This window comes from Erythrolamprus reginae, chromosome 8 (assembly GCF_031021105.1).
Source record: "Erythrolamprus reginae isolate rEryReg1 chromosome 8, rEryReg1.hap1, whole genome shotgun sequence".
Classification (NCBI taxonomy): domain Eukaryota; kingdom Metazoa; phylum Chordata; class Lepidosauria; order Squamata; family Dipsadidae; genus Erythrolamprus; species Erythrolamprus reginae.
Genome location: NC_091957.1, coordinates 15,320,203 through 15,344,508, shown reverse-complemented (window position 1 = coordinate 15,344,508; position 24,306 = coordinate 15,320,203). Strand labels below are relative to the sequence as shown.

Genomic DNA, 24,306 nt, shown 5'->3' with positions numbered 1-24,306 from the left:
TTTATTTTAATATTAGATTTGTCTCACTGTTATATTGTTTTTGTATTACTGTTGTGAACCGCCCCGAGTCTTCGGAGAGGGGCGGCATACAAATCTAATAAATAATAATACATAAATAATAAATAATTCTTGGCACAGGAATTGATCCTTTCCCAGGAAATAGTGGGAAGGGTCGTCCAACACACCAGGAGAACTCAAGGTGTTCTCCTCAACAGGAGCGTATACTGTAGGTGTTGGGTCCAACGTTCTGTTGGTTTTTCTCCAAGCGCTCCTATTCAATTGAATTACTGCGATTCTCAAAAAGAAAAATTGAACAGAAAAGAGAACAGAACAGAACAATGTCAGAATAATGATGATTTAACAGCTGACCAGCTGATGTAAGACTGTAAACTGAAATGCTGGTGCAATGAGGATGGATCAGCAGGGTTACTGCCACTTTAAGACAGAGGATGGGTCAGCAGGGTTATTGCCACTTTAAGACAGAGGATGGGTCAGCATGGATATTGCCACTTTAAGACAGAAGATGGGTCAGCAGGGTTATTGCCACTTTAAGACAGAGTATGGGTCAGCAGAGTTACTGCCACTTTAAGATAGAGGATGGGTCAGCAGAGTTACTGCCACTTTAAGACAGAGGATGGGTCAGCAGAGTTACTGCCACTTTAAGATAGAGGATGGGTCAGCATGGATATTGCCACTTTAAGACAGAGGATGGGTCAAGCAGGGTTACTGCCAGTTTAAGAAGCTGTCTATATAAGGGAGGCCATGAGAGGGTGTCTCTCCCTCTCCTCCTTGTGTTGTATCCCCATTGTAGTTCTCCATGTAGTGTTGAAGATTTATTTATTTATTCATTCATTCATTCATTCATTCATTCATTCATTCATTCATTTATTAAATTTGTATGCTGCCCCTCTCCGTAGACTCGGGGCGGCTCACAGCAGTGATAGAAACAATGTACAATACAAATCTAATACAGTAATACGAAGTTAAAAACCCATAATTTAAAAAACATGCACACAACACACCATACATAAATTATATAGGCCTGGGGAAGATATTTCAATTCCCCCATGCCTGACGGCAGAGGTGGGTTTTGAGAAGTTTACGAAAGGCAAGGTGGGTGGGGGCAATTCTGATCTCTGGGGGGAGTTGGTTCCAGAGGGCCGGGGCCGCCACAGAGAAGGCTCTTCCCCTGGGTCCCGCCAAGTGACATCGTTTAGTCGACGGGACCCGGAGAAGGCCAACTCTGTGGCAAATGCTTGCCTGGTATGTGTATAAGTAAAGTAGAGTGGAGTAGGATAGAGTAGAATAGAGTGGAGTGAAATAAAATGGAATGGAATAGGAATAGAATAGGCTTTATTGGCTAAATGTGATTAGAGACACACAAGAAATTTGACTCCAAAGAAGCTAAGAACCGAGAAAAACCCCTCAAGAATGCTACCCAAAGTGATAGGATATACAAGTTGTTGTAAGCTGTTTCCCTGATCCTAATTTTCCCCTCTGCTAGATAAAAGTGCCCTGGATGTCCTATATCAGCATCGTCGCCATCCTGGGCTTCGTGGCGTTTTTCGAAATTGGCCCCGGGCCCATCCCTTGGTTCATTGTGGCGGAGCTGTTCAGCCAAGGCCCGCGGCCTGCTGCCATCGCCGTGGCGGGACTGTCCAACTGGACCGCCAACTTCATCGTGGGGATGTGCTTTCAGTATGTGGCGGTGAGTTCTGAAGGGCGTCAGAGAGGGAGGCCGTGTATGGTGGCTAAAGTGACCAAGTAGGAGGACATTTTGAGATGCTCCCGTCTCTCGTTAGCAGCAGCCCAGCGCTTAAAGCTTGTTTCGGATCTTCTCAATTGTACATGTTCTCTCTACATTACGCCCATCTTTCTTGGGAGAAGTAGAGCAGACAAGGTTGGCTGGGTAGACCTGCCCCTTTTGCCTAGTCTGAAAGCCAGGGACACTCTAGCTACCCAACCACCATCTCTACTTTCTGGAGGAACTCAGTGGCTCCTTTTACACCTGGGAGAATAATAGAATGGCTAGAGAAGGGACTTTGGAGGTCTTCTAGTGTAGCCCACTACTTAGGCGGATTTATTCTTTAAACCTTCCAGTGTTGGGAGCATTCACAACTGCTGGAGGCAAGTGGTTCCACTGGTTAATTGTTCTAACTGTCAGGAAATTTCTCCTTAGTTCTAAGTTGCTTCTCTCCATCTGTTGCTTGGTATCCTGCCTTCAAGGTCCTTTGGAGAGAAAGTTACTTCTGAAATCACAGGAAAGTCTTTTTTGGGGGGGGGGATTGGATAATTCATCAGAGAAGGGATTTGATTAAATGAAATGAGGAGGTACCTCTTCACCCCTTCAAGTGGGAGATTGTGATCCCGCTATATAGAGCACTGGTGAGACCACATTTGGAATGCTGTGTTCAGTTCTGGAGACCTCACCTACAAAAAGATATTGACAAAATTGAACGGGCTACAAGAATGGTGGAAGGTCTTAGGCATAAAACGCACCAGGAAAGACTTCATGAACTCAATCTGTATAGTCTGGAGGACAGAAGGAAAAGGGGGGACATGATCGAAACATTTAAATGTGTGAAAGGGTTAAATAAGGTCCAGGAGGGAAGTGTTTTTAATAGGAAAGTGAACACAAGAACAAGGGGACACAATCTGAAGTTAGTTGGGGGGAAAGATCAAAAGCAACATGAGAAAATATTATTTTACTGAAAGAGTAGTTGATCCTTGGAACAAACGTCCAGCAGACGTGGTTGGTCAATCCAGAGGAACTGAATGTAAACATGCCTGGGATAAACATATATCCATCCTAAAATAAAATAGAGGAAATTTATTTATTTATTTATTTATTCATTCATTCAATTTTTATGCCGCCCTTCTCCTTAGACTCAGGGCGGCTTACACCATGTTAGCAATAGCACTTTTTAACAGAGCCAGCATATTACCCCCACAATCATTTTACCCACCTCGGAAGGATGGAGGGCTGAGTCAACCTTGAGCCGGTGATGAGATTTGAACCGCTGACCTTCAGATCTACAGTCAGCTTCAGTGGCCTGCAGTACAGAACTCTACCTGCTGCACCACCCCAGTATAAGGGCAGACTAGATATGCTGTTTTGCTACTGTTGTTAGCTGCCCTGAGTCTGCGGAGAGGGGAGGCATACAAATCCAATAAATAAATAAATAATAAATAGATAGATGGACCATGAGGTCTTTTTCTGCCGTCAATCTTCTATGAGTGCCAGGTTGCGGCAATGACCGTCTCCCTGCTTCCTTCTTTCCCAAGAAGAGATTTTCATACTGCCCGGATATGGTGGCGCAGTGGTTAGAGTGCAGTACTGCAGCTGCTTCTGCTGACCGCTAGCTGTAGTGTCAGCAGTTCAAATCTCACCACCAACTCAAGGTCGACTCAAGTCTTCCATCCTTCCCAGGTGGGACAAATGAGGACCCAGATTGTTGGGGGCAAGAGGCTGGTTCTGCAAACTGCTTAGAGGGGGCTTCAAAGCATTGCAAAGCGATATATAAGTCTAGGTGCTATTTAGAAGGTTCTGAAAATTAGGTTTCCAGCTTTTTCAAGAAAAATATTGTGGCAGCCAGCAGAGTTATGAGGGCGGACATATTGAAATGTGGTTACCTTTGGCGGGAACGATCAGGGCACCTGGGTCCTTTTGCTTGAAAGAGACGTTCTGCCCGTCCTCCAACCACCTTGACGTAGCAGTGGTGGCTGGGGCCATCCTCCGCTGGCCTCCCTCCATACCAAGCAGATGAGCGGTGGTGGTGACGTCTCCTTTTCCTTCCCTTGCAGGACCTCTGCGGTGCCTACGTCTTCATCATATTCACTGTCCTGCTGGTCCTCTTCTTCATCTTCACCTACTTCAAGGTGCCCGAGACCAAAGGCCGGACCTTCGACGAGATCGCCTCCGAGTTCCGCCAAGGGGGGGGCGCCCACGGAGACAAGAGCCCCGACGAGTTCCACAGCCTGGGGGCGGACTCCCAAGTCTGAAGGCCCAGGCGGTGGGCGAGGGCTCCCCTCCGCCGTCGTTCTTGCCCTCCTGCCCACCCGCTTTCCTCCTCGTGCTTGTTACAACGCCCGGCCGCCCCCCCTCCACTGAGGCGAAGGAAAAGTATTTGGGCCCCGACATGGACCGGCCTCCGGGCGACGAGCCCGCCTCGTAGCTCCCCAGGAAGGACCTTTTACGCTGCTGTTGCTGCTGGCCTCGAGTCCAGGATTTCAACGGCCTCCAAGACATTCAGAAGCAATGGCTCCTCTTGAGAAAGATAGCACTTCTGCCCCCCCCCCCTGCATCCCCCCCCCCTGGTCCTTTCGTCCTTTTTTCCTCTTTGTTTTATAAAGGAGAAAAAGCATCTCCCCTCCGCCCTCCCCAACCCCCCAAACCCCCCTTTGCGTTGCCAGAGACAAAACATTGAATGCTGTTAAATGCAAGACGGGGAGGAAAAAACTGAAGAGCAGAACTACTGAATGGGACTCAGAGGGGTGTGTGCGGTCCAAATGGGGTTTTTTTTGGGGGGGGGGGTCATTTTGAAAAGTTGGGGAGAAGAACTGAGAACTGAGGGGGGGGGGGTCCTTTGAAGAGCGGAGGGGCCATCACGTTCTCAGATGGAGTGGACACGGTTATTTTTTTATACAGGTGGGGGGGGGAGTGAAAAAGTGTCCACCTCCCCCCCAAAACCCCCCAACACTGAAGCCCTTTGGTTCTTCTCCCCAGCTTAGGGGTGGTTTATTTTCCAAAAAGTCAAAAGAGATAAATCTACAGGAACGAAGTTCTCGGTGAGCCTTTCCTTCTGCCCCAAGGGTCTACTCTGGGCCCCTTTCCAAAGGGATTGGATCATGGGCTTGGTGATCCAAGGGAGGGGATGAAAGAACTCAAGTCGGTTTGGGAAGGGAAGGCCATCTACCCCCGGAGGAGGCACCTCTGGCAGAGAGGGGGAGGCTTAACGGTTTGGGGGCAACAATGGCAGGGTTGAGTGACAGTTGTCCCTCACCTGGAGGAGGGAGGGGGCAGGTTTGGGCATTTCTCTGACTGAGACACCTCCCCCCCCTGAAGGCAGAGGCTCCCACGGCTGCCCCTCGGCCCCTTCAAAAGCGTGAGAGGAGGCAGCGAGGTGGGGGCCCTGGGGATCCCCCAGGGATGTTGTAAAGACCACCTTGGTTGACTTTCCACACCTGGCCCCTCCCTTGCTCGAGGTGGACGGGTCAGGGCTCGCAATTCCCTGCGTGGGGAGGAGAAGAGAGAGAGAGAAAGAAAGAAAGAAAGAAAGAGAAAGAGAGAGGAGGTGAAGAAAGTTTTGTGAGTTGAGAGAGGGGGGGAATATTTTCCTTCAGATTCCTGCCCTGGGTGAGGTTGGTCCGACTTCAGATTCTGCTGGGGTCAGGGCGTGTGGTCCTGGGTTAAAAATTGAAAATAAAAAGAACATTTCCCCAGGCTGGCCAAAGACCGTCCCAGCTGGCTCCCTCTGGAGAGAGAGAGAGTTCTTCTCCCTGCCCTGGAAATTGAGTTATTACACACACACCCCTCTGAAAAAGAACCAACAAATAATTCCAGAAATCGTTCACTGGGGCAAGAATGAGGCACACAAACACACACACACACACCCCTATCCTCTCCCAGCTCCCCAGGAGCCTCCTTGGCACCCGCCCTGCCAAAGAGCCCAGAAAGATGCAATTATTTGGCGTCTCCAGCAACTGGGCTCACCCCCCCCCCAAAATAGCTGCACCCCGTTTCCCCAGCTTTCCTAGACTGGAAGATATTTATATGGTTATGTATGTATATTTCTTATTTGTTACCCGCGTTGTCGCCAGTGTCCTGTATTCCCTGCACAAAGGCTGTTATCCTTGAATAGTTCTAGTTGCTCTAGCCGCCGTTAAGAGCTGTTATTTGACTGCGATAAACTTATTTTTTTATATAGAGCCTCTCTCACCTGCACTGTAGCAGAACCCGTTGCACTGATAATAACGTTAGGTTTTTCTTTTTTCCTGTAGTCTTAGTCAGCCAGCCTGGTTTTAAAAAAGAAAAGGAAGGAGAAAAAGGCCTTTCCTGTGTTGTGTTTTCTAGTCCTCCGACAGGTTTGCGAAAAGAAAGACATTTTGAAGCAAGACAGATAAAACGCGCCTATTTAATAATATATGTCTATTTTATTTATTTGTCTGTTTGTAAACCGAAGGCATACACACAGCCGCACTTAAATAAAAGAATTACATTTCTAGGGTATCTTTCTTCCACCGTTAATTTTTTGGGTTTTGCTGTCTTACTCTTGGGGGTGGGGGGGACAGAGGAAAGGGAGGGAAGGAAAGCCAGGAAGGACATGTTTGTCTGGATCAAATGAATGACATAAAACCTGGGATCGCATCTCCCGGGACATTGTTTCAGTCGGTGGGTTGGCAGAGAATTTGCAAACCAAAAAATTATTTGGCAGAGGCTAACTTCAACTCCCAGAATTCCTCAGCTGGCAGCAGCCCCAGGTGGGGATTCTGGGAAGTGATTGCTGCCCCCTCCCCAAATCCTGGACAGCCATTCAGGGTGTTTGGGAAGAGACTGAAGTCTTCAGGAACACCACAAATGGAGCAGCTAGCCCCCACCACCACCAGAAGAGAGAAAAGAGCGGTTTTTCTGCTGCTTAAGGGGAAATTTAGAAAACCAGGAACGTCCCTAAGACTTGGAGAAGGGGGGGATCTCCTGGTGGTGACTCGTCCCCTCTGCTTCCCCCCGTCCCCAGTCTTTGAGAGGTTGCTGGTTTCTTACATTCCTTTCTAAGCAGCAGGACCATGGTGAGGAAGGGGGGGAGATGGATGGACTGCCCACCCAAGGTAGCTCGGTTCTTTAAGCTTCTTGGCTGGGTCTTGGCCTCCCCCTCCCCCAGGGATGGAAAAAGTCACACACACACTCACGCACAATCACACACACACACCCAGCAGCTGCCTCCAATCATCTGAGGAAAGCCACCATATTCCATTTGGGTCAGTTTGAAATGACACAGACAATAGAAGTGGTGGGGATTGAACCAACCATCAGTGGAAACAGGCCTGCCCTGCGGCTGAACAGCCCATTAGAGGGAGTCTTTGGAGGGTGTGTGTGTGTATGTGTGTGTGTGTTGTGGAAACAGCCTCCCAGAGGGCTCCCTCTCTCAGGGAACTCTCGTCTCAGCGTCCTCCTCAAACCAAAAGAAAGGGACGTCCTGCGACTAGAATAACGAGACCAGATCGCTGTCTTTTCGGAAGGGCTTCCGTCCCCCCCCCACCTCTAATTCTCCTCTTCCCGTGGCGGCTTCTATTCTCCTTCGGAGGGCTCCGTCTCCATCTCCGTTGTCCTCACTTCTAGTTTTGCTCGAGCACCCTCGAATCAAGGAGAGAAAGAAAGAGAGATAAACATAGAAACATATAGAAGATTGACGGCAGAAAAAAGACCTCCTGGTCCACCTGGTCTGCCCTTCTACTATTTCCTGCATTGTATCTTAGGCTGGATCGATGTTTATCCCAGGCCTGTTTACATTCAGTGACTGTGGATTCACCAACCACGTCTGCTGGAAGTTTGTTCCAAGCCTCTACTACTCTTTCAGTAAAATCATATTTTCTCACGTTGCTTCTGATCTTTCCCCCAACTAACCTCAGATTGTGCCTTCTTTGTTCTTGGGCTCACTTTCCTATTAAAAACACTTCTCTCCTGAACCTTATTGAACCCTTGAACATATTTCAATGTTTCGATTGTGTCCCCCCTTTCCCTTCCGTCCTCCAATCTAGACAGATGGAGTTCATGAAGTCTTTCCTGATAAAGTTTGATGCTTAAGACCTTCCACCCTTTTTGTAGCCCATCTTTGGACCCGTTCAACAAACTGGGGCTAAACAGACGGGGGTGGGGGGGCTCTGCAGGGTGCGTAAATCAAAAAGCTCCCTTGCCAGCCACCTCTTCGGGACACACAGGGGGTCCTCGACTTACAACCCGCCCAACTGTGTCCAAAACGTATGAAACATTTGCTGAGTGAGTTTCGTCTCACTTTATGACTTTTCTTGCCCCTTTTGTCCAGTAACTGTTGCAGTTGTTAAAAGTTAGGAAGACAGTTAAGTGGAATCTGGGTTCACCCCTCTGGCGTTGATAATAATAATAATAATAATAATAATAATAATAATAATAATAATAATAATAATAATTTATTAGATTTGTATGCCGCCCCTCTCCAAAGACTCGGGGCGGCTCACAACAACGATAAAAACAATATGATAATGGCACAAATCTAATATTAAAAAACTAAAAACCCTATCATAATTAAAAACCAAACAGCACATACATACCAAACATAAATTATAATAAACCTGGGGGAAAGATGTCTCAAATCCCCCATGCCTGGCGGTATAGGTGGGTCTTAAGTAGTTTACAGAAGACAAGGAGGGTGGGAGCAGTTCTAATCTCCGGGGGGAGTTGATTCCAGAGGGCCGGGGCCGCCACAGAGAAGGCTCTTCCCCTGGGGCCCGCCAGACGACATTGTTTAGTCAACGGGACACAGAGAAGGCCAACTCTGTGGGACCTTATCGGCCGCTGGGATTCGTGCGGTAGCAGGCGGTTCCGGATGCTGCCCCCGTCATAAATGCGAATCAGTTGCCAAGACAACTGTGGACTTTGATCACGTGACGGGGGGGAGGGGAGGCTGCAATGGCCCCAAGACCCCTTTTCTAGTTCTATTTTAGGTCAAGGACTACCCCACCCCTCCTCAGCCGACACACAGGCTGTGAGCTGGGTCTTGCCTCCCCAACCCCGTGCGGTTGTGCCAAAATCTTCCGGGCTTTTGCCGTCCCACAGAGACGCAAGACAGACTCTTTCGGTTAACATGATAAAAGGCGCGTGGCCCAAAGGACGCCCGGGCCGAGCGGTGGCGGCTGAGGCGGCCGATTTACCTTGCGGGAGGGAGAAGCTGGGAAAGAGCTACTTCACCCACTCTTGCTTGGTTTTGATCAGCTTGACCAAGTGGTAAAGCGATTCGTTCGGGTCGCGTTTGGGCAGGGACTGCGCGGTTTGCAGGAATCTCATCACAAACTCATCCGCCTGGAACGAGGCACCGCCGGGAACGAGGGGTGGGGAGAGGAAAGAAAAAAAGCAGGGAAAATAAAGTGAAGCCCTTCGCAGAAAGAGAGCAAAACAAGGCGGAAACACAGCTGGAGGCCTTGGCGGGCGTTTTTTCCCTCCCTTGCAAGTTCAAAGATGCTTGTTGACTTTTGGGTGGACGAGGGAAGAGCGTACGCAAGATGCGTTCTTCTGCCCTTGGCTATGTCTGGTCTACAGAAAAGAATGGCGTTTAGACTTATATAATTGAGCCGGGGTGGCGCAGCAGGCAGAGTGCTGTACTGCAGGCCACTGAAGCTGACTTGTAGATCTGAGGGTCAGTGGTTCAAATCTCATCACCGGCTCAAGGTTGACTCAGCCTTCCATCCTTCCGAGGTGGGTCAAATGAGGACCCGGATTGTGGGGGCAATAGCCTAGCTCTGTTAAAAAAAAGTGCTATTGCTAACATGTTGTAAGCCGCCCTGAGTCTAAGGAGAAGGGCGGCATAAAAATCGAATAAATAAATAAATAATACTGCTTCGCAGTGTTACAGCCCTCTCTAAGCAGTGGGTTGACAGACGCAGCCTCTTTTATCCCAACAACCCGGGTCCTCATTTGACCCACGTGGGAAGGACGGAAGGCTGAGTCCACCTGGAGCCGGTGGGGAGATTTGAACTGCTGGAATACCACATAGCGGTCAGCCGAAACAGCCTGCAGTGCTGCACTCTAACCACTGGGCCACCCAAGGACTGGGGGCGACAAGGTAGCAGTTTTCCAATACGTGAGGGGCTGCCCCAAAGAAAGGGAAGGGGGTTTCCACCTGTTCTCCCAAGCACCAGAGGGCAGGTGGGAACGTGAGAAGAAGAGCAGCAACCTAGAACTATGGAGGAATTTCCTGAGAGTCAGTGGAACAGCCTGCCACCAGAGGTCGTAAGGGCTCCATCACTGGAGACTTTCAAGAGGAGGCTGGGCAGCCCTTTGTCCAGGATAGTGCTGGGTTTTCTCCTCCTTAGGCAGAGGGCGAATTGGACTAGAAGGCCTTCAATGCCCCTTCCAGCATTTTGTTGTTTCCTTGGCCCAGGCTCTCTTGGGACCCTCCCAGCGTCTCCCCTCTTGTCCCTTCAAACTCCACAAGACTCACGTGGTGGTGGTGGTTGCTTCCCCCGCCCATTACCTTTGCCAGATCGTGGACCAGGTAATGGAACATGGCCAACGTGTGCAGCAGTTTGGCCTTCTTCTCGGGCTGCGGCCTCAGAGTCGCCTCTCGGAAGTCCAAGATGAAGTTCAGCATCTGCGTCGCTTCGGACCGCTGCCGGTCATCTGGAAGAAGAGGAAGAAAAAAAAGTGCAAGAGGACACCAATAAAATGCTAAATACACAATGGACAATCACTAAGGAAATGGCAGTACTAGTCAAAAGCAATGCGATGGGAGAATTTAGAGAAATAAAACAAGCAGCAATAGAAAGCGCTCAGGCGGTCATAGTTTTGGGTTGGAAGGATGCGACAAAATGGACAATGCAAAATTGGTATAGGTACATGGTGGACCATATTCAATTTGAAATGATGGATAAAAGGATAAATTTGGATAATGAAACTGAATTGAGACAACTGATGGGACGGTGGGACGATATATAAGTGTTGGTCATGACCTTTAAAGCCCTACATGTTAAGTTAGTAGTTAAGCGAATCTGGCTCCCCCATTGACTTTGCTGGCCAGGGGGTCGCAAAAGGGGGTTTCCAATAGCCCCAGGCCTGAGCCTCTTGCCAAGTGCCTGGATTTTGATCACGTGACCATTGAGAAAGTCTGAATTGCGGTCCCAAGTCCCTTTTTTCCAGTGGCCGCTGCAATTTTGAACGGCTGCTGCTAAATGAAAAGTTGTAGTGGACAAAGGCTCGCTTAGACCGCCGTGGCATTGGCTTAACGGCCGCAGAGATTCTCTTAGCAACTGTGGCACGGAAAGCCATACAACAGGGCAAAGTTCGGTGGACAACCAATGTTTCACTTTACGCAACAAAAGACTTTGGGGCCCATTGCGGTCGTTGAGTCAAGGATGGATAGAATTTGGGCGTCCTCCTTGATCCACAGCTCACATTAGAGAAACACCTTTCAGCTGTGGCGAGGGGGGCGTTCGCCCAGGTTCGCCTAGTGCACCAGTTGCGGCCCTATTTGGACCGGGAGTCACTGCTCACAGTCACTCATGCCCTCATCATCTCGAGGCTCGACTACTGTAACGCTCTCTACATGGGGCTACCTTTGAAGAGTGTTCGGAAACTTCAGATCGTGCAGAATACAGCTGCGAGAGCAATCATGGGCTTTCCCAAATATGCCCATGTTACACCAACTCTCCGCAGTCTGCATTGGTTGCCGATCAGTTTCCGGTCACAATTCAAAGTGTTGGTTATGACCTATAAAGCCCTTCATGGCACCGGACCAGATTACCTCAGGGACCGCCTTCTGCTGCATGAATCCCAGCGACCAGTTAGGTCCCACAGAGTGGGTCTTCTCCGGGTCCCGTCAACCAAACAATGTCGCTTGGCGGGACCAGGAGGAAGAGCCTTCTCTGTGGCGGCCCCGGCCCTCTGGAACCAACTCCCCCCAGAGATTAGAATTGCCCCCACCCTCCTTGCCTTTTGAAAGCTGCTTAAAACCCACCTCTGCTGCCAGACATGGGGGAACTGAGATACACTTCCCCCTAGGCCTTTACAATTTTATGCATGGTATGTCTGTATGTATGATTGGTTTTTATATAATGGGTTTTTAACTGTTTTTAGGATTGGATTTTGTTATATACTGTTTTATTGCTGTTGTTAGCCGCCCCGAGTCTGCGGAGAGGGGCGGCATACAAATCCAATCAATCAATCAATCAATCAATCAATCACTCCACCTTTCGTTGTTCTGGCTTTACAGATCCCAGAGGGGGGAAACCTCCCTTCCCATCAATATTGGGCGTGGCCTTCCTTCTCCACCAGAGTGTGTGTGTGGGGGGGTTACCAGACAGGGGTCCTCCTGAGGAAGGGGGGGGCTCCTTACCGAGGACGTCCACCAGGGTCCTGTCTTCCACAGTCAGCAGGTCAACCTCTGCGGGAGTGATGAGCTTTTGGTACTGGCTTTCAACGAATTGGCTAAAGTGATCGTACCAGAGATCCACCACCTGGGAGGGGGAGGGAGAGGAGGAGGAGGAGGAAGGGGAAACGCAGACAGTAACAACAACAACAACACCAACAAGGAGGGTTATTTTAATTTAATCAAGGGGTGGGTGGAGAATGTGTGGCAAGATTTACCTAAACTGTAAATCTTTTTTCCCCTTTTTAACTGCCCAAGAACTGATATTCTCAACTTGCATCTAAACTCCTGGCCGGGCCAGCGGTGTGTGTGTGTATGTGTGTCCACTGACCTCACAATACAAGGAATCCACAATGTCCATCTTGTTCTGGTGGGAGAAGACATTGGCCATGTGGAAGAAGCCTCCGGAGACGGCCACGTTGTTCGTCGTCCCAAAAGCGCAACACGCAAAGTACACCTGCGGACGAGTCCGTTGGGGGGGAACTGAGAGGGACCCACAACCAGGACCCTTGCGGGAACCAGCCAGGAAAGACGGTGGGGAGGGGGAAGGGGGAGGGGTACTGCTAGCTGTAGGTCACCGGTTCAAATCTCACCACTGGCTCCAGGTGGACTCAGCCTTCCCTCCCTCCCAGTTGGGTCAAATGAGGACCCAGATTGTTGGGGGTAAAAGAGGCCGACTCTGTCAACCGCTTAGAGAGGGCTGCAAAAGCACTGGGAAGAAGCGACATGTATGTCCAAATGCTAATGCTAGTTTGCGAGTGAGATGTCCACAAGAACCCCACCAAGCTCAGGGCCCTCCCCCGGGACCCCCCAGGCTTCCTCCTCTCCCTCCGCAACCCCACCTCCCTTCCAGCACTGGTGAGGTTACCTAGCTGGGTCATAAAACCTCTCGACTACTGTAACGCTCTCTATAAGTGTTCGGAAACTTCAGATCGTGCAGAATGCAGCTGCGAGAGCAATCATGGGCTTCCCTAGGTATGCCCATTTTTCACTCTGCAGTCTGCATTGGTTGCCGATCAGTTTCCGGTCACAATTCAAAGTGTGGTTATGACCTATAAAGCCCTTCATGGCATCGGACCAGAATATCTCTGGGATCGCCTTCTGCCGCATGAATCCCAGTGACCGGTTAGGTCCCACAGAGTGGGCCTTCTCCGGGTCCCGTCGACTAAACAATGTCATTTGGCGGGCCCCAGGGGAAGAGCCTTCTTTGTGGCGGCCCCGGCCCTCTGGAACCAATTCCCCCCAGATATCAGAATTGCCCCCACCCTCCTTGCCTTTCGTAAACTTCTCAAAACCCACCTCTGCCGTCAGGCATGGGGGAATTGAAATATCTTCCCCAGCCTATATAATTTATGTATGGTATGTTGTGTGCATGTTTTTTTAATTATGGGTTTTTAACTTCGTATTATTAGATTTGTATTGTACATTGTCTCTATCACTGCTGTGAGCCGCCCCGAGTCTACGGAGAGGGGCGGCATACAAATTTAACAAATGAATGAATGAATGAATGAATTAATGAATGAATGAATGAATGAATGAACGAACAAACAAACAAACCTGGGCAACAAACGTTCTCCCCTCTCGATACTCCCTGCTCTGCTTAGGACGCTGCTCTCAGACTGTGTGCACTCCATGGACTTGAAACCAGAGTTCCCATATGATTCCAATCAAGTTGGGAAAGCAGGAACCTCTCCACGCCAGGCAAACCCGCTCCATGCCCGACCCTCTCAAACACGGAATGGGAATCTGGTTCCAATTATTCAAGAAACGGCTCTGCCTTTCCGGCTGCCCCCTTTGCTCAGGCTGTGACACCCCCACACACACTCCTCCCTCCTGGGGGGGCTGCTCCCTCGCAAGGAAAGAGAGAAAGTCACGCAACAATTGCATCCGCCCGCAGAGCCTTACGTCGTTGGCGAAGTGGTACAAAGACTCGTCCAGGTTCCCCTTGGCGGCATGCAGGAGCCCCAGGTTGCGATAGAGCTTGGACTGGACGTGGTGGCTGCAGTGGGAGTTCTTGAGGACGATCCACTGGGCTTGGGAGAGGTACTCTTCGCCTTGCCTGAGATGGCCCAGCCCTGGAAGAGCAACGAGAGGCAGCCACGTTACACAAAGAACAGGAAACCAGCGAGGAATCTTGGCTTTGGCCAGAGACAGAAGGCCTCAAGCCCAGACCACTTTGGGAGCCCCATTCAGCCCTCGGTTATGCAAAGAAGGGCGAAGTGACTCATAAAGCGAGACCCAATTTCACCACCATTTTTGTTGTGGTTATGAAACACCTCCAGTCCTTCCCCATTGACTTTGCTTGGCAGAAGCCAGCTGGAAAGAGGAGAGTAAGGTCACTTGTATACAAGATAGGCAGCAATTTGAGGGAGGGAGGGATATGATGATATGATATATGATTATATGATGCTATATGATATATAACATGATATGATACAAAATATGATACAGTGGTACCTCATGATACGAACTTAATTGGTTCCAGGAGGAGGTTCGTAAGGTGAAAGTTCGTAAGATGAAACAATATTTCCCATAGGAATCAATGTAAAAGCAAATAATGCGTGCAAATCCTTCAGGTAAATCCCAAACTTTAGAAGGGAGGCGAACAGAGGGCAGGGAGGAGCAGCTAAAGGGGGCGGGTGGAAGAAGCAAGGCTAGGCTAAAGGGTGAGTGGGAAGGAAGAAAGGCAAGGGGGGCGCCCCTCCCTTTTCTTTCTTCAAAAGATACTCTTTCAGTGCCTGCAAACACACTGTTCTCCTAGTTATTTAAATGCAGTCATTTTCCCCTCCAAGCCGCCCCTCCCTTTTCTTTCTTCAAAAGACACCCTTTCAGTGCCTGCAAACACACTGTTCTCTTAGTTATTTAAATGCAGTCATTTTCCCCTCCAAGCCGCCCCTCCCTTTTCTTTCTTCAAAAGACACCCTTTCAGTGCCTGCAAACACACTGTTCTCCTAGTTATTTAAATGCAGTCTTTTCCCCCTCCAAGCCACCCCTCCCTTTTCTTTCTTCAAAAAAGGGGGGGGGGAAGAAACCCCTTCATCCCAGCAGCAGCGGCTTCGGTTCGTAAGATGAAAATAGGAAGAGGCAAAAAAATCTTAAACACCGGGTTCGTATCTTGAAAAGTTTGTTAGAAGAGGCGTTCGTAAGATGAGGTACCACTGTAATTAGAAATTATTGGTTGGGTGGGTAGATGGATGGACAGACGGACAGTTAGATAGATAGGTAGGTAGGTAGGTATGATGAGATAGATATAGAGAGATAGGCAACAATTTAATATGTGGATGGATAGATAGATATGACAGATGTGTGTGTGTGTGAGAGAGAGAGAGAGAGAGAGAGACACAAACAGACAAGCAGCCACATTGCAATCATACAAATGCAGGGCTGGTGCAACAATCGTAACTTGATGAATCAAAGTCACTTTTTCTGAGCCGGTTGTGAACTTCAAGCTATCGTTCCACAGCCGCTCAGTCCCCACCAGTCGTGGCCTCCCCCTCCTGCAGCTCACCCAGGCTGGTCTCGGCCAAGGTGATGTAGGGGGGCACCAGCTCCAGCGCACTGGAGCCGTAGATGCTGATGCTGAATTTCAGGGCGTGCAGGCCGGCCGGGATGGCGTCTTCGTGGTGGCCTTCGATGAGAAACTTCTGGGCTGCCTCGTAGGTCACTTCAGCCAGGAAGATCTGTGGGGGTAAAAATGGAGGGTTTTTTTTCCCCTTCCAGTAGATTTTGAGGACCAGGTGCGGCGCAGGTAGTCCTCGAATTGCAGCCATTTCTTTAGTGACTCTTTCAAAGTCACCATGGCCCTGAAAAAAGGACCATTTTTTACACTTAATGACTTGATCAAAATTCAGACGCTTGGTGACGGTCGCAGTATCCTGGGGTCCCTTGATCCGCTTTCTGACACCTTTTGACAAGCTAAATCAAGGGGCAAGCTGGGTCCACTTCACAGCTGTATGACTAACTTAGCAATAGCATTTAGCAATAGCACTTAGACTTATATGCCGCTTCACAGTGCTTTCACAATTGACAGAATCAGCCTCTTTTACCCCCAACAATCTGGGTCCTCATTTGACTCCCTGGGAAGGAAGGAGGGAGGGAAGGGATAGCAATAGCATTTAAAGGTATATACCACTTCTTAGTGCTTTTCCAGGCCCCTCCCTAAGCACTTTACAGAATCGGCCTCTTTTGCCCCCAACAATCTGGGCCCTCATTTGACCCCATGGGAAGGAAGGGGGGAAGGGAGGGAGGGAGGAAGGAAGGAAGAAAGGGATAGCAATAGCATTTAAACCTATATACCACTTCCTAGTGCTTTTCCAGGCCCCTCCCTAAGCAGTTTACAGAATCAGCCTCTTTTACTCTCAACAATCTGGGTCCTCATTTGACCCACCTCGGAAGGATGGACGGCTGAGTCCCACCTTGAGCCAGTTGTGAAATTTGATCTGCTGAACTACAGCTAGCAGTTAGCTGAAGTAGCCTGCAGTGCTGCACTCTAACCACTGCGCCACCCTCCTGCTCAACTTAATGACTGCAATGATTCATTTAACAACAGCAGCGAGAAAAGTTGTAAAATGGGGCAAACCTCCCTTAAGAACTGCCTTGCTTAGCTAATTTTGGGCTCAACTGAGGTTGTGAGCCGAGGACCGCATGTGTGGTTTGATGCCGCTGACCGCCTGGCTTACCTCTCGGTTCCGCCTCTGCTCCTCCCCGATTTTCCTCTCCTTCTCCGAAGTGTAGAAGGGGGGCGCCGCCCGCAGAGGGATGAGCAGCTGGCAGATCTTGGCATGGACGCTGACCCAGTCGGCGTTCTGGTGGTCCACGTCACTGGCGAAAGGCATGGGGGGGGGGCGCAAAGTGAATTCAAACGGGGCATGACTCCCTTAAGATTCACTTTGTTTTGCAGCAGGAATTCTGGCCCTGATTGTGGGCGCATAAGTGGAGGACTGCCCCCATTTCTTGGTAAGAAAACGAAAAAGCAGGTCCAGATGCATGCAGTGGGTGCTCGACGTAATGCATTCCAACGCCCCTGAAAAGAGCGATTGGCTGAACAAAGTTGCTGAGAAACGTCATAAACTGGGGCGCAATTCACTTAGCAGCCATCTCGTTTAGCCATTGAAATTTGGGGGATAAATGGGGGATAAACTTTGGGGCATCTCTTCCTGCATATGTTGCTGTTCTTGTTATATAAACATCTTGCTCTGTCCGCAGATGTGATTGTGTGGCTGTTGTTGAATGCTTTTTTATATTATTAGGATTTTATTACAGGGTGGTTTTTTTATATTATAAGGGTTTTTTTAACTTTTAATTTTAGCCTTAAGTTGGGTTTCACTTGTACTATATGTATTGTACTTTTCTATATTGTTGTAAGCCCCCCTAAGTCACCGGAGAAGGGCAGCCTAGAAATCCGAGCAAATAAATAAATAATTTTGTGTGTGTATTTTTACACATGCTACATTTTAATGACCTATCTTATATCTATTTTATTTGCTCACTATTGTTACACGCATGCTTCTCCTCTGTTAATATGCTTCTCCTCTGTTTCATTCTTCCCACCCACTTTACACCCACATCTTTGGCTGAGTATTGAATTCCTGCAACTTGGAGCCGAGAATTTATAGAGCGAGGCGGTCCGATGCAACGGCTGCTTGCAACCCCCACCCGAGCGCTTCACCGGACGGAGCCCCGCCTGCCGCCCTCTCACCAGTAGTAGGTGACCAAGCAGGCGGCGCAGCGGACGTGGGCGGGACCGAGGCAGAGCTCGCAGAGCCGCTTTTTCTGCCGGGGCTGAGCCAGAGGCACCAGCCACTCGGTCTGCATGGCCATCTTCTCCCGCCGCCGTTGCTGGGGCCGCCGTTGCTAAGGGGGAGGCGGAGCTTCCGGCGGCCGCCATCATGCTCGACAAAGACCCACGTCCGGTTAGGATTCCCGGAACGGCGCTCTGGCTGATGCGCAGGCGCAAAGCAGCGGCCATGAAGCGTTCGGCCAGAAAGCCCAAACCTACGGATTCCACTTCCGGTTGTTTCCCGGAAAAGAGCCCTGACTTGGATGAGGGCAAGAGGCGGAACTTTCAGTGACGGCCATCGTGATATGAAGATATGGCCGGAAAAACCCGCCTCTTCCTGCTATGCTTCCCGGAAGGCCGCTCTGAATAGGGCCTCATATAAACAAACAAGCTACAAAACAAATAAATAAAATCATTCAACAAATTTATATGCCGCCCAATTCCAGTGGACTCTGGGTGACTAACAACATTTGAAACAATACAAAAATTGCAATATCAAAATAAAACAGAGAAGCAGTTAATACCCTTCCGGTAACATTCATACAGTCATCTTATTAGAATACACGGTGCGTGACAGATTTAAATTTTTCACACCTACTGGGAAAAAAACCTAGAAGATTTTACAAGAACAGGTGCTATTTATGCCTAGAATAAACAAGAGAGCAGTCCTATCAAAGAACGTTTGTTTTTCCCTTCAGGTCACCCGTAATGTTAACAATTCTATATATATATATATATATAGACGGGTTCCAGCTACCACTTTTGTCTTATTCTTCATTAAATCCGGATTTTTAGTTGACAGGAAAGCAAAGCTGCAAATGTAGTCTAGTCATCGCTGTCACTCCCAGATTCACTCAACTGCAGGTCATTCCTGAGGGTATTCATGAGCTGATTGTTGCCTTGCGCCCTGCCGGTCCCGTTGGCGACTCCCTTCTTGTGGTGACCCTGCTGAGAAGGATGCGCGTCGCTGCTGGAAGTTTCATCCCCGCTCCCGGAGGAACTCTCGGATTCAGACGAACTGCTGCCGCTGCTGCTGCTCATCTGCTCAATGATCTCAACCTCGGCCCTGAGTTCCCTTTTAATGTCGTCCAGCTGAGGCTCTGGCGAAGGGTTGTCTTTCAGGGGCGAGGTTTTGGGTCCAGCCGCAGGCTTCGTGGGCGCTCTGAACTGGGCCGAAGACTGGGCCGCCCGAGCGGATTGCTGTTCTATCCGCGCCTGGATTTTACTACTGCCTTCAGCTCTGGTTTTTTTCACCTGGATGCTGCTGCTGAGCTTCTCCAGCACGTACTCCCCGGTATCGTGGTTGATGATCAGCACGCAGTCCTTCTGGTAGGGCCTCTTGTTCCCTTTGAAGACGGTCATGGGAGGGGTGGAGCCGGGGATGTGCGGCAACGTGATGGTGACTTCGTCGCCTTTGCCCGCCTGGAGCTCCCCTTCACAAGACGTGTCTATGGAGGCCGGCTTGAAGTCGTAGCGGATGGTGTGGAAGGAGGCCTTCGGGTGCCGCTCGAAGCTCTCGCCCAGCTGCAGGGGACGCTCCTCCTTGTCCAGCACCGGGTTCGCCGCGCCGTTCATGGCTGCAGAGAACGACAAGAACGAGGAACCCGCGCAGTGGCTCCACACACCCCGCCCCCGCCCCTGGATGACAGTTCCGCGCAGGCGTGGAAGGCGGATGACAGTTCCGCGCAGACGGATGACAATTCCGCGCAGTCGGATGACACCTCCGCGCAGGCGGACAACAGTTCCGCGCAGGCGCGGAGGGCAGGACTTCCGGTTGGGGGCGCCGTGTCAGCCAAGATGTTTTCGGCGGGGACGATGACAGAGGCGGCGGGCTACATAGAGCTGGAGGTGGCGGCCTGGGCGGAGGCTCAGCGGGCTCGCGGGCGCCGCGTGGTGCTGGTGACCTCCGGCGGGACGCAGGTGCCCCTGGAGGCCCGTGCGGTCCGCTTCCTGGAGAACTTCAGCAGCGGGCGTCGCGGGGCGGCCTCGGCGGAGCGGCTGTCGGCGGCCGGCTACAGCGTCTGCTTCCTGCACCGGCTGCGCTCGGTCTTCCCCTGGGCGCGCGCGCTTCCCTCGTCTGGCACGGTCCTGTTGGAGAAGCTGCGCGTGCACGAGGAGGACGGGTCGGTGCGCGTGGAGGACGTCCCGGCCCTCCTGCCGGCCCTGCGCGCCTACGGCCGGGCCCACGAAGACGGAGCCTTCCTGTCCATAGAGTTCTCCAGTCTGCTCGAGTACATGGCCCTGCTGCCCGCCGCCGCCCGCGCCCTCGCCCCGCTCGGTGAGGCCCCGCTGTGGGGGGGGGGGGCTGGGAGGGAAGACGGGGCGGGGATAGGTAGCCAAGGCAAGGCCAGGCAGGCAGGCAAAAACAGGCTGGCGTGTGCAAAGATTTGTTGCGAGAATAACTGCAGGTTCATCTGATGCAATGCACGCAAACACTGCGTGGAAGTGCTCTATGACAGTTTGTTCAATATTGTAGGTGCAGATTTACCCAATACAACGCATACAAACTCCACATGCCAACAACCGGAAGCACAGTAGCTGCAAATAGAGCATGGAAGGAACAGTGAACGTTATTACACTAAAGAGTAAATGCAGTACATAAAAATGCTACAGTATATCTGATTGTCAAGGTGTCTAGAAACCTGGGAATGTTAGGCCTCTCTTAGGCCCTGGATGACATCCCTGTTTCTCAAACTAACTCATCTTGTAGTCTTTTTCTGGGGAAAATAGGAAGAGAAGCAGCATTAAGTATGTTTTGCCAGCTTGAATCAATTTATGTCTGCCTCTCTCGGTAGAAATCCAGCAGTGTAGCTTTGCTTTTATAGCTTTGGAAGGACAGAGCAGCTGTGTTTCCTTTCATCCCCATGCTTTTCACTCACTCTCCCCCATCAGGTTCCAGCGCCATGTTCTACTTGGCAGCGGCTGTTTCAGATTTCTACATCCCCTTTGTAGACTTGCCTGAACATAAAATCCAGTCTTCTGATGGGCCCCTCCAGGTAAGAGGATGCCTTTTCATAAGGGTGGCAGGTGCGAGACAGAAAAGTGGAGGAATTTGGGGAAGAGAAAGGGGGAGGTGAGAGAGCTGGAAAGGTGGCAACAGAGTTGGACGGGGCCTTGGAGGTCTTCTAGTCTAACCCACTGCTCAAGCAGGAGACCCTATACCCGTGATGGCGAAACTATGGCACGCGTGCCACAGGTGGCATGCAGAGCCACGTTGTCCAGCATGGTAGCCATTGTCCCAGTCTAGCTCCACCATGCAAGCGGGCACCTCCCACTGGCCAGCTGGTCTTCGGGTCTCTGCTGTGCATGCATGGGGGCAGGCCTTCCCCAGTCTCTGCAGGTTCCATTCTCCTAAGTGCCTCTCTGTGACAGGAATGGTGGAGAAAGCTAGGATGCCTGGGAGGAAAAAATACAAGGACCCAGGACAGCAGGGAAGACAGAAAGGTAGGAGCGCTCTGTGTGTGTGTGTGTCTAAAGGTACATCTCAGCACAGAAGAGAGGAAAAAGCTAGGGGCGCTGGGGGAGGGGGCGAGTGAAGAAGTGTGAGTTGGAAGGTTAGCTTGCCTGGTGCACAAGCCTGGCTGTGGAAGAGCTGCCTGCTAAGCCCCTCAAGCGCAGCCATGCTCGGAGAGCACAGTGCCCTGAAAGTGAAGCACCCCCTCCTTTCCTGCACTCAGTGCTGAAACTTATCTTTGCATTTCTACACACACATACCCAGCGCTCTTACCTTTTTGGCGCTGCTTGGCAGCAGAGGCAGAATGTGATTGAAAGCCCCCGTTTCTCACGAGACGTTGCACTGCCAGCCAGAGGAAGATGTTTATTTTTATTGAAAAAACAATTGCTGCCAACCTGCCTTCCATTGAGGACCTGTAGGCTGCACGAGTCAAAAAGTGGGCAGGGAAAATATTGACGGACCTCTCGCATCCTGGACACAAACTGTTTCAACTCCTACCCTCAAAACGTCGCTACAGATCCCTGCACACCAAGACAACTAGACAAAAGAACAGTTTTTTCCCAAACACCATCAACTCTACTAAACAAATAATTCCCTCAACACTGTCAGACTTTTTACTAAATCTGCACTTCTATTTTTACTAGTTTTTCTCATTATTCCTATCATCCTTTTCCTCCCTCTTAGCACTGTATGAATAACTTGTTGCTTGTATCCTAAGATTTTTATTAATATTGATTGTTTCTTCATTGCTTATTTGACCCCTATGACAATCATTAAGTGCTGTACCACATGAGCCTTGACAAATATATCTTTTGCTTTTATGTACGTTGAGAGCATATGCACCAAGACAAATTCCTTGTGTGTCCGATCACACTTGGCCAATAAAATTCTATTCTATTCTATTTATTCAACTTGTATCCCGAAGGACTCGCTCCTTTTTTGGTTAAGGTTGCCAGAATAGCCTTATTTCGGGTTTTATTACTGTGTGCCCCTGCAGTTGAAGTCTATTGGTTGTGTCACTTTGGGAAATGGGCTTGTCTGGGAAGTGAGGGGCAAACCAAGATGGATAAAGCTAGGAAAGGAAAGAAGGGGAGGAGAGGAAAGAAGAGGAAAGGAAAGGAAATTAAGGAAAGGGAAGGAGAAGCTCTGCCCTAGATTTCGGGAACATCTTCCTTCTCACACCCAAACCCCTTTTTGCTTCCTTTTTTGAAATGGCACTGCTTCTGTTTGATTAGTTTCCATCCGTTGTTTCTTGTTTATTTCCATAATTTCAAATTGAATGTGTCCCCCCCTGTACCGATACCTTTTGCTAAATTCTCTCTGCTTCTCTTGTTGCAGATATCCATGAGTATGGTACCCAAAATGCTCTCTCCGCTGGTTAAGGAATGGGCCCCGCAGGGGTTTGTGATCTCCTTCAAGTTGGAAACCGATCCTTCGATCCTGGTTGAGAAATCCAGGGAGGCCTTGGCCAAATATAACCATCAGGTGGTCGTTGCCAACGCCTTGGAGTCACGAAGAACCTCGGTGATCCTGGTCACTAAGCATTCGGAAACCCCGTTGTCCATTTCGCAGGAAGAAATTGCCCAAGGCATAGAGATTGAGGACAAGATTGTCAGCCAACTAATAGCCCAGCACACAGCCTTTATGGAAAAATGATTCCTTGGTGGATAAATGAAATTTTTCGAGTTCTTAAGCTATAAATTTAAGAACCGCTGGGAGCTGGTGGGGGTGACACTGGAAAGCTTCTATTTCCTGTTAACAGAGATCTCTTTAATTGGGGTCAAGAAACCGCTTCCTGGTCTGTTTGCACTTCTCCAGACCCTTTTACTGCTCATTGGTGGGAAGGTTGAAAGGACAGGAACATTCCAAGCCACGATTCGCTCTGGTGCGTGATTGGTACAATCACACCGGGGGTGGGGGGGTTGGCCTTTTGGAGACCAGGCAGACAGCAGCCTCTGGTTGTTGTTGTTGTTTTCCCCCTGCTGCCTTGATAAAAATCACTCAGGAAAAATTGAAAAGCTTTCTAGTCATCTTCTGAATCTTACGCTGCCTTGAATTAAGCCAGTTTGCACAAGATTATAAAAATTTATGTGCCAGTATTTGGCTTGTTGACCTCAAATCCCAATTTTGGATATCCCAAAATTATTATTAACTGGTCAAATAATAGATCCATTGGAGTTTGGTGGGCCAGTAATGTTCCAATGTTGTCTTTTTCTTCCAAAATGTCTCCACCTGACCTTTTCTGAAGTTAATGTTTTTCCTATTTGGCTGCAAGAAAAATGTCAAATGACTAAAATCTTCCATCACTTTGAAGCCTTAGCAAATGTGAATTGCATATGTGTAGTCCTCAACTTACGACCGTTTGTTTAATGACTGTTCAAAAGTTACGGCAATGCTGAAAAAACATGACTGGTCCTTGCATTTACAAACCGTTGTGGTGTCCCCACAGTTACTGGATCAGAATGCGGTCCCTAGGGTCATGGGATTACTAGTTGGGACTTTCCCAGGGAGCTTTTGGCAAGAAAAATCAGTGCGGGAGGTTGATTTGCTTAAAGACCAGAGCAAAAAGGTAATAAAATTAGGCACAGCTCACTTAATGATTGCATTACTAACAGTTTTTCTGATACCATTTGTGGTTGTAAGTCAAGGGCTTCTTGTACTGTGTTCACACAACCTGCTTGGTTTTGCCTCGCTTAAAATGGTTTGCTGGCTATGCTTTCATGACACACCCCAGGTTAATCGAGTCACGCTACGGTTCATTTGTTACAAGAACCCAACAGTAAAATTGGTTGCCCTGTGTTTGCAAACTCTTATAATTGTCAAGCTTCCTGCATTGTGTTTTGAAATTGACCAGAAAAAGGAACGTGATACTTGAGGAAGACTGTGAAAAAGAGAGACAATATAGAGATTCATAATAATAATAATAAAAAATAAGAAACCCGGCTTAAGAAATCGTATTT

General features: G+C 49.5%; 3 protein-coding genes across 5 annotated transcripts in view; 2 read left to right on the top strand and 1 right to left on the bottom strand.

Moving 5' to 3' along the window:
- The window catches only part of LOC139171135 (solute carrier family 2, facilitated glucose transporter member 1), a 49,008-nt gene extending 42,781 nt beyond the window's left edge, over nt 1–6,227 (top strand). Inside the window, exons 9-10 of the mRNA XM_070758986.1 lie at nt 1,505–1,708; nt 3,805–6,227. Coding sequence (XP_070615087.1) covers nt 1,505–1,708; nt 3,805–4,002 — 402 coding nt within the window. The 3' untranslated portion in view covers nt 4,003–6,227. The remainder of the gene's footprint in view (nt 1–1,504; nt 1,709–3,804) is intronic.
- On the bottom strand, nt 6,134–18,013 carry ZMYND12 (zinc finger MYND-type containing 12). Its single transcript, XM_070758985.1, has 9 exons — nt 17,812–18,013; nt 16,793–16,934; nt 15,622–15,793; nt 14,019–14,188; nt 12,445–12,570; nt 12,081–12,201; nt 10,224–10,369; nt 8,905–9,052; nt 6,134–7,351 (listed from the first exon to the last, which is right to left on the bottom strand). The coding sequence occupies exons 1-8, from the start codon at nt 17,931–17,933 to the stop codon at nt 8,933–8,935; spliced, it is 1,119 nt and encodes a 372-aa protein (XP_070615086.1). The 5' UTR covers nt 17,934–18,013; the 3' UTR covers nt 6,134–7,351; nt 8,905–8,932.
- A 106-nt stretch (nt 18,014–18,119) lies between these two features.
- On the top strand, nt 18,120–24,298 carry PPCS (phosphopantothenoylcysteine synthetase). 3 transcript variants are annotated; one of them, XM_070758982.1, is made up of 4 exons: nt 18,120–20,170; nt 20,785–20,888; nt 21,265–21,336; nt 22,685–24,298. In XM_070758982.1, the coding sequence occupies exons 1-4, from the start codon at nt 18,850–18,852 to the stop codon at nt 23,000–23,002; spliced, it is 1,815 nt and encodes a 604-aa protein (XP_070615083.1). In that variant the 5' UTR covers nt 18,120–18,849; the 3' UTR covers nt 23,003–24,298. The 3 variants fall into 3 exon arrangements, with proteins under 3 accessions (XP_070615083.1, XP_070615084.1, XP_070615085.1); XM_070758983.1 differs by lacking the exon at nt 21,265–21,336; XM_070758984.1 differs by lacking the exons at nt 20,785–20,888; nt 21,265–21,336 and having other exon boundaries at nt 20,092–20,170.
- Nucleotides 24,299–24,306: the final 8 nt, after the last annotated feature.

Coding starts and splice junctions, on each gene's coding strand:
- ZMYND12 (XM_070758985.1), bottom strand. CDS start 17,933: ATGGCCATGCAGACCGAGTGGCTGGTGCCTCTGGCTCAGCCCCGGCAG. Junction 14,189..15,621: donor CTTGGCCGAGACCAGCCTGG/GTGAGCTGCAGG, acceptor TTGCTCTTCCAG/GGCTGGGCCATCTCAGGCAA. Junction 12,202..12,444: donor TGGATTCCTTGTATTGTGAG/GTCAGTGGACAC, acceptor TCCCCCTCCCAG/GTGGTGGATCTCTGGTACGA.
- PPCS (XM_070758982.1), top strand. CDS start 18,850: ATGCGCGTCGCTGCTGGAAGTTTCATCCCCGCTCCCGGAGGAACTCTC. Junction 20,171..20,784: donor CCGCGCCCTCGCCCCGCTCG/GTGAGGCCCCGC, acceptor CTCCCCCATCAG/GTTCCAGCGCCATGTTCTAC. Junction 20,889..21,264: donor CTTCTGATGGGCCCCTCCAG/GTAAGAGGATGC, acceptor TCTCTGTGACAG/GAATGGTGGAGAAAGCTAGG.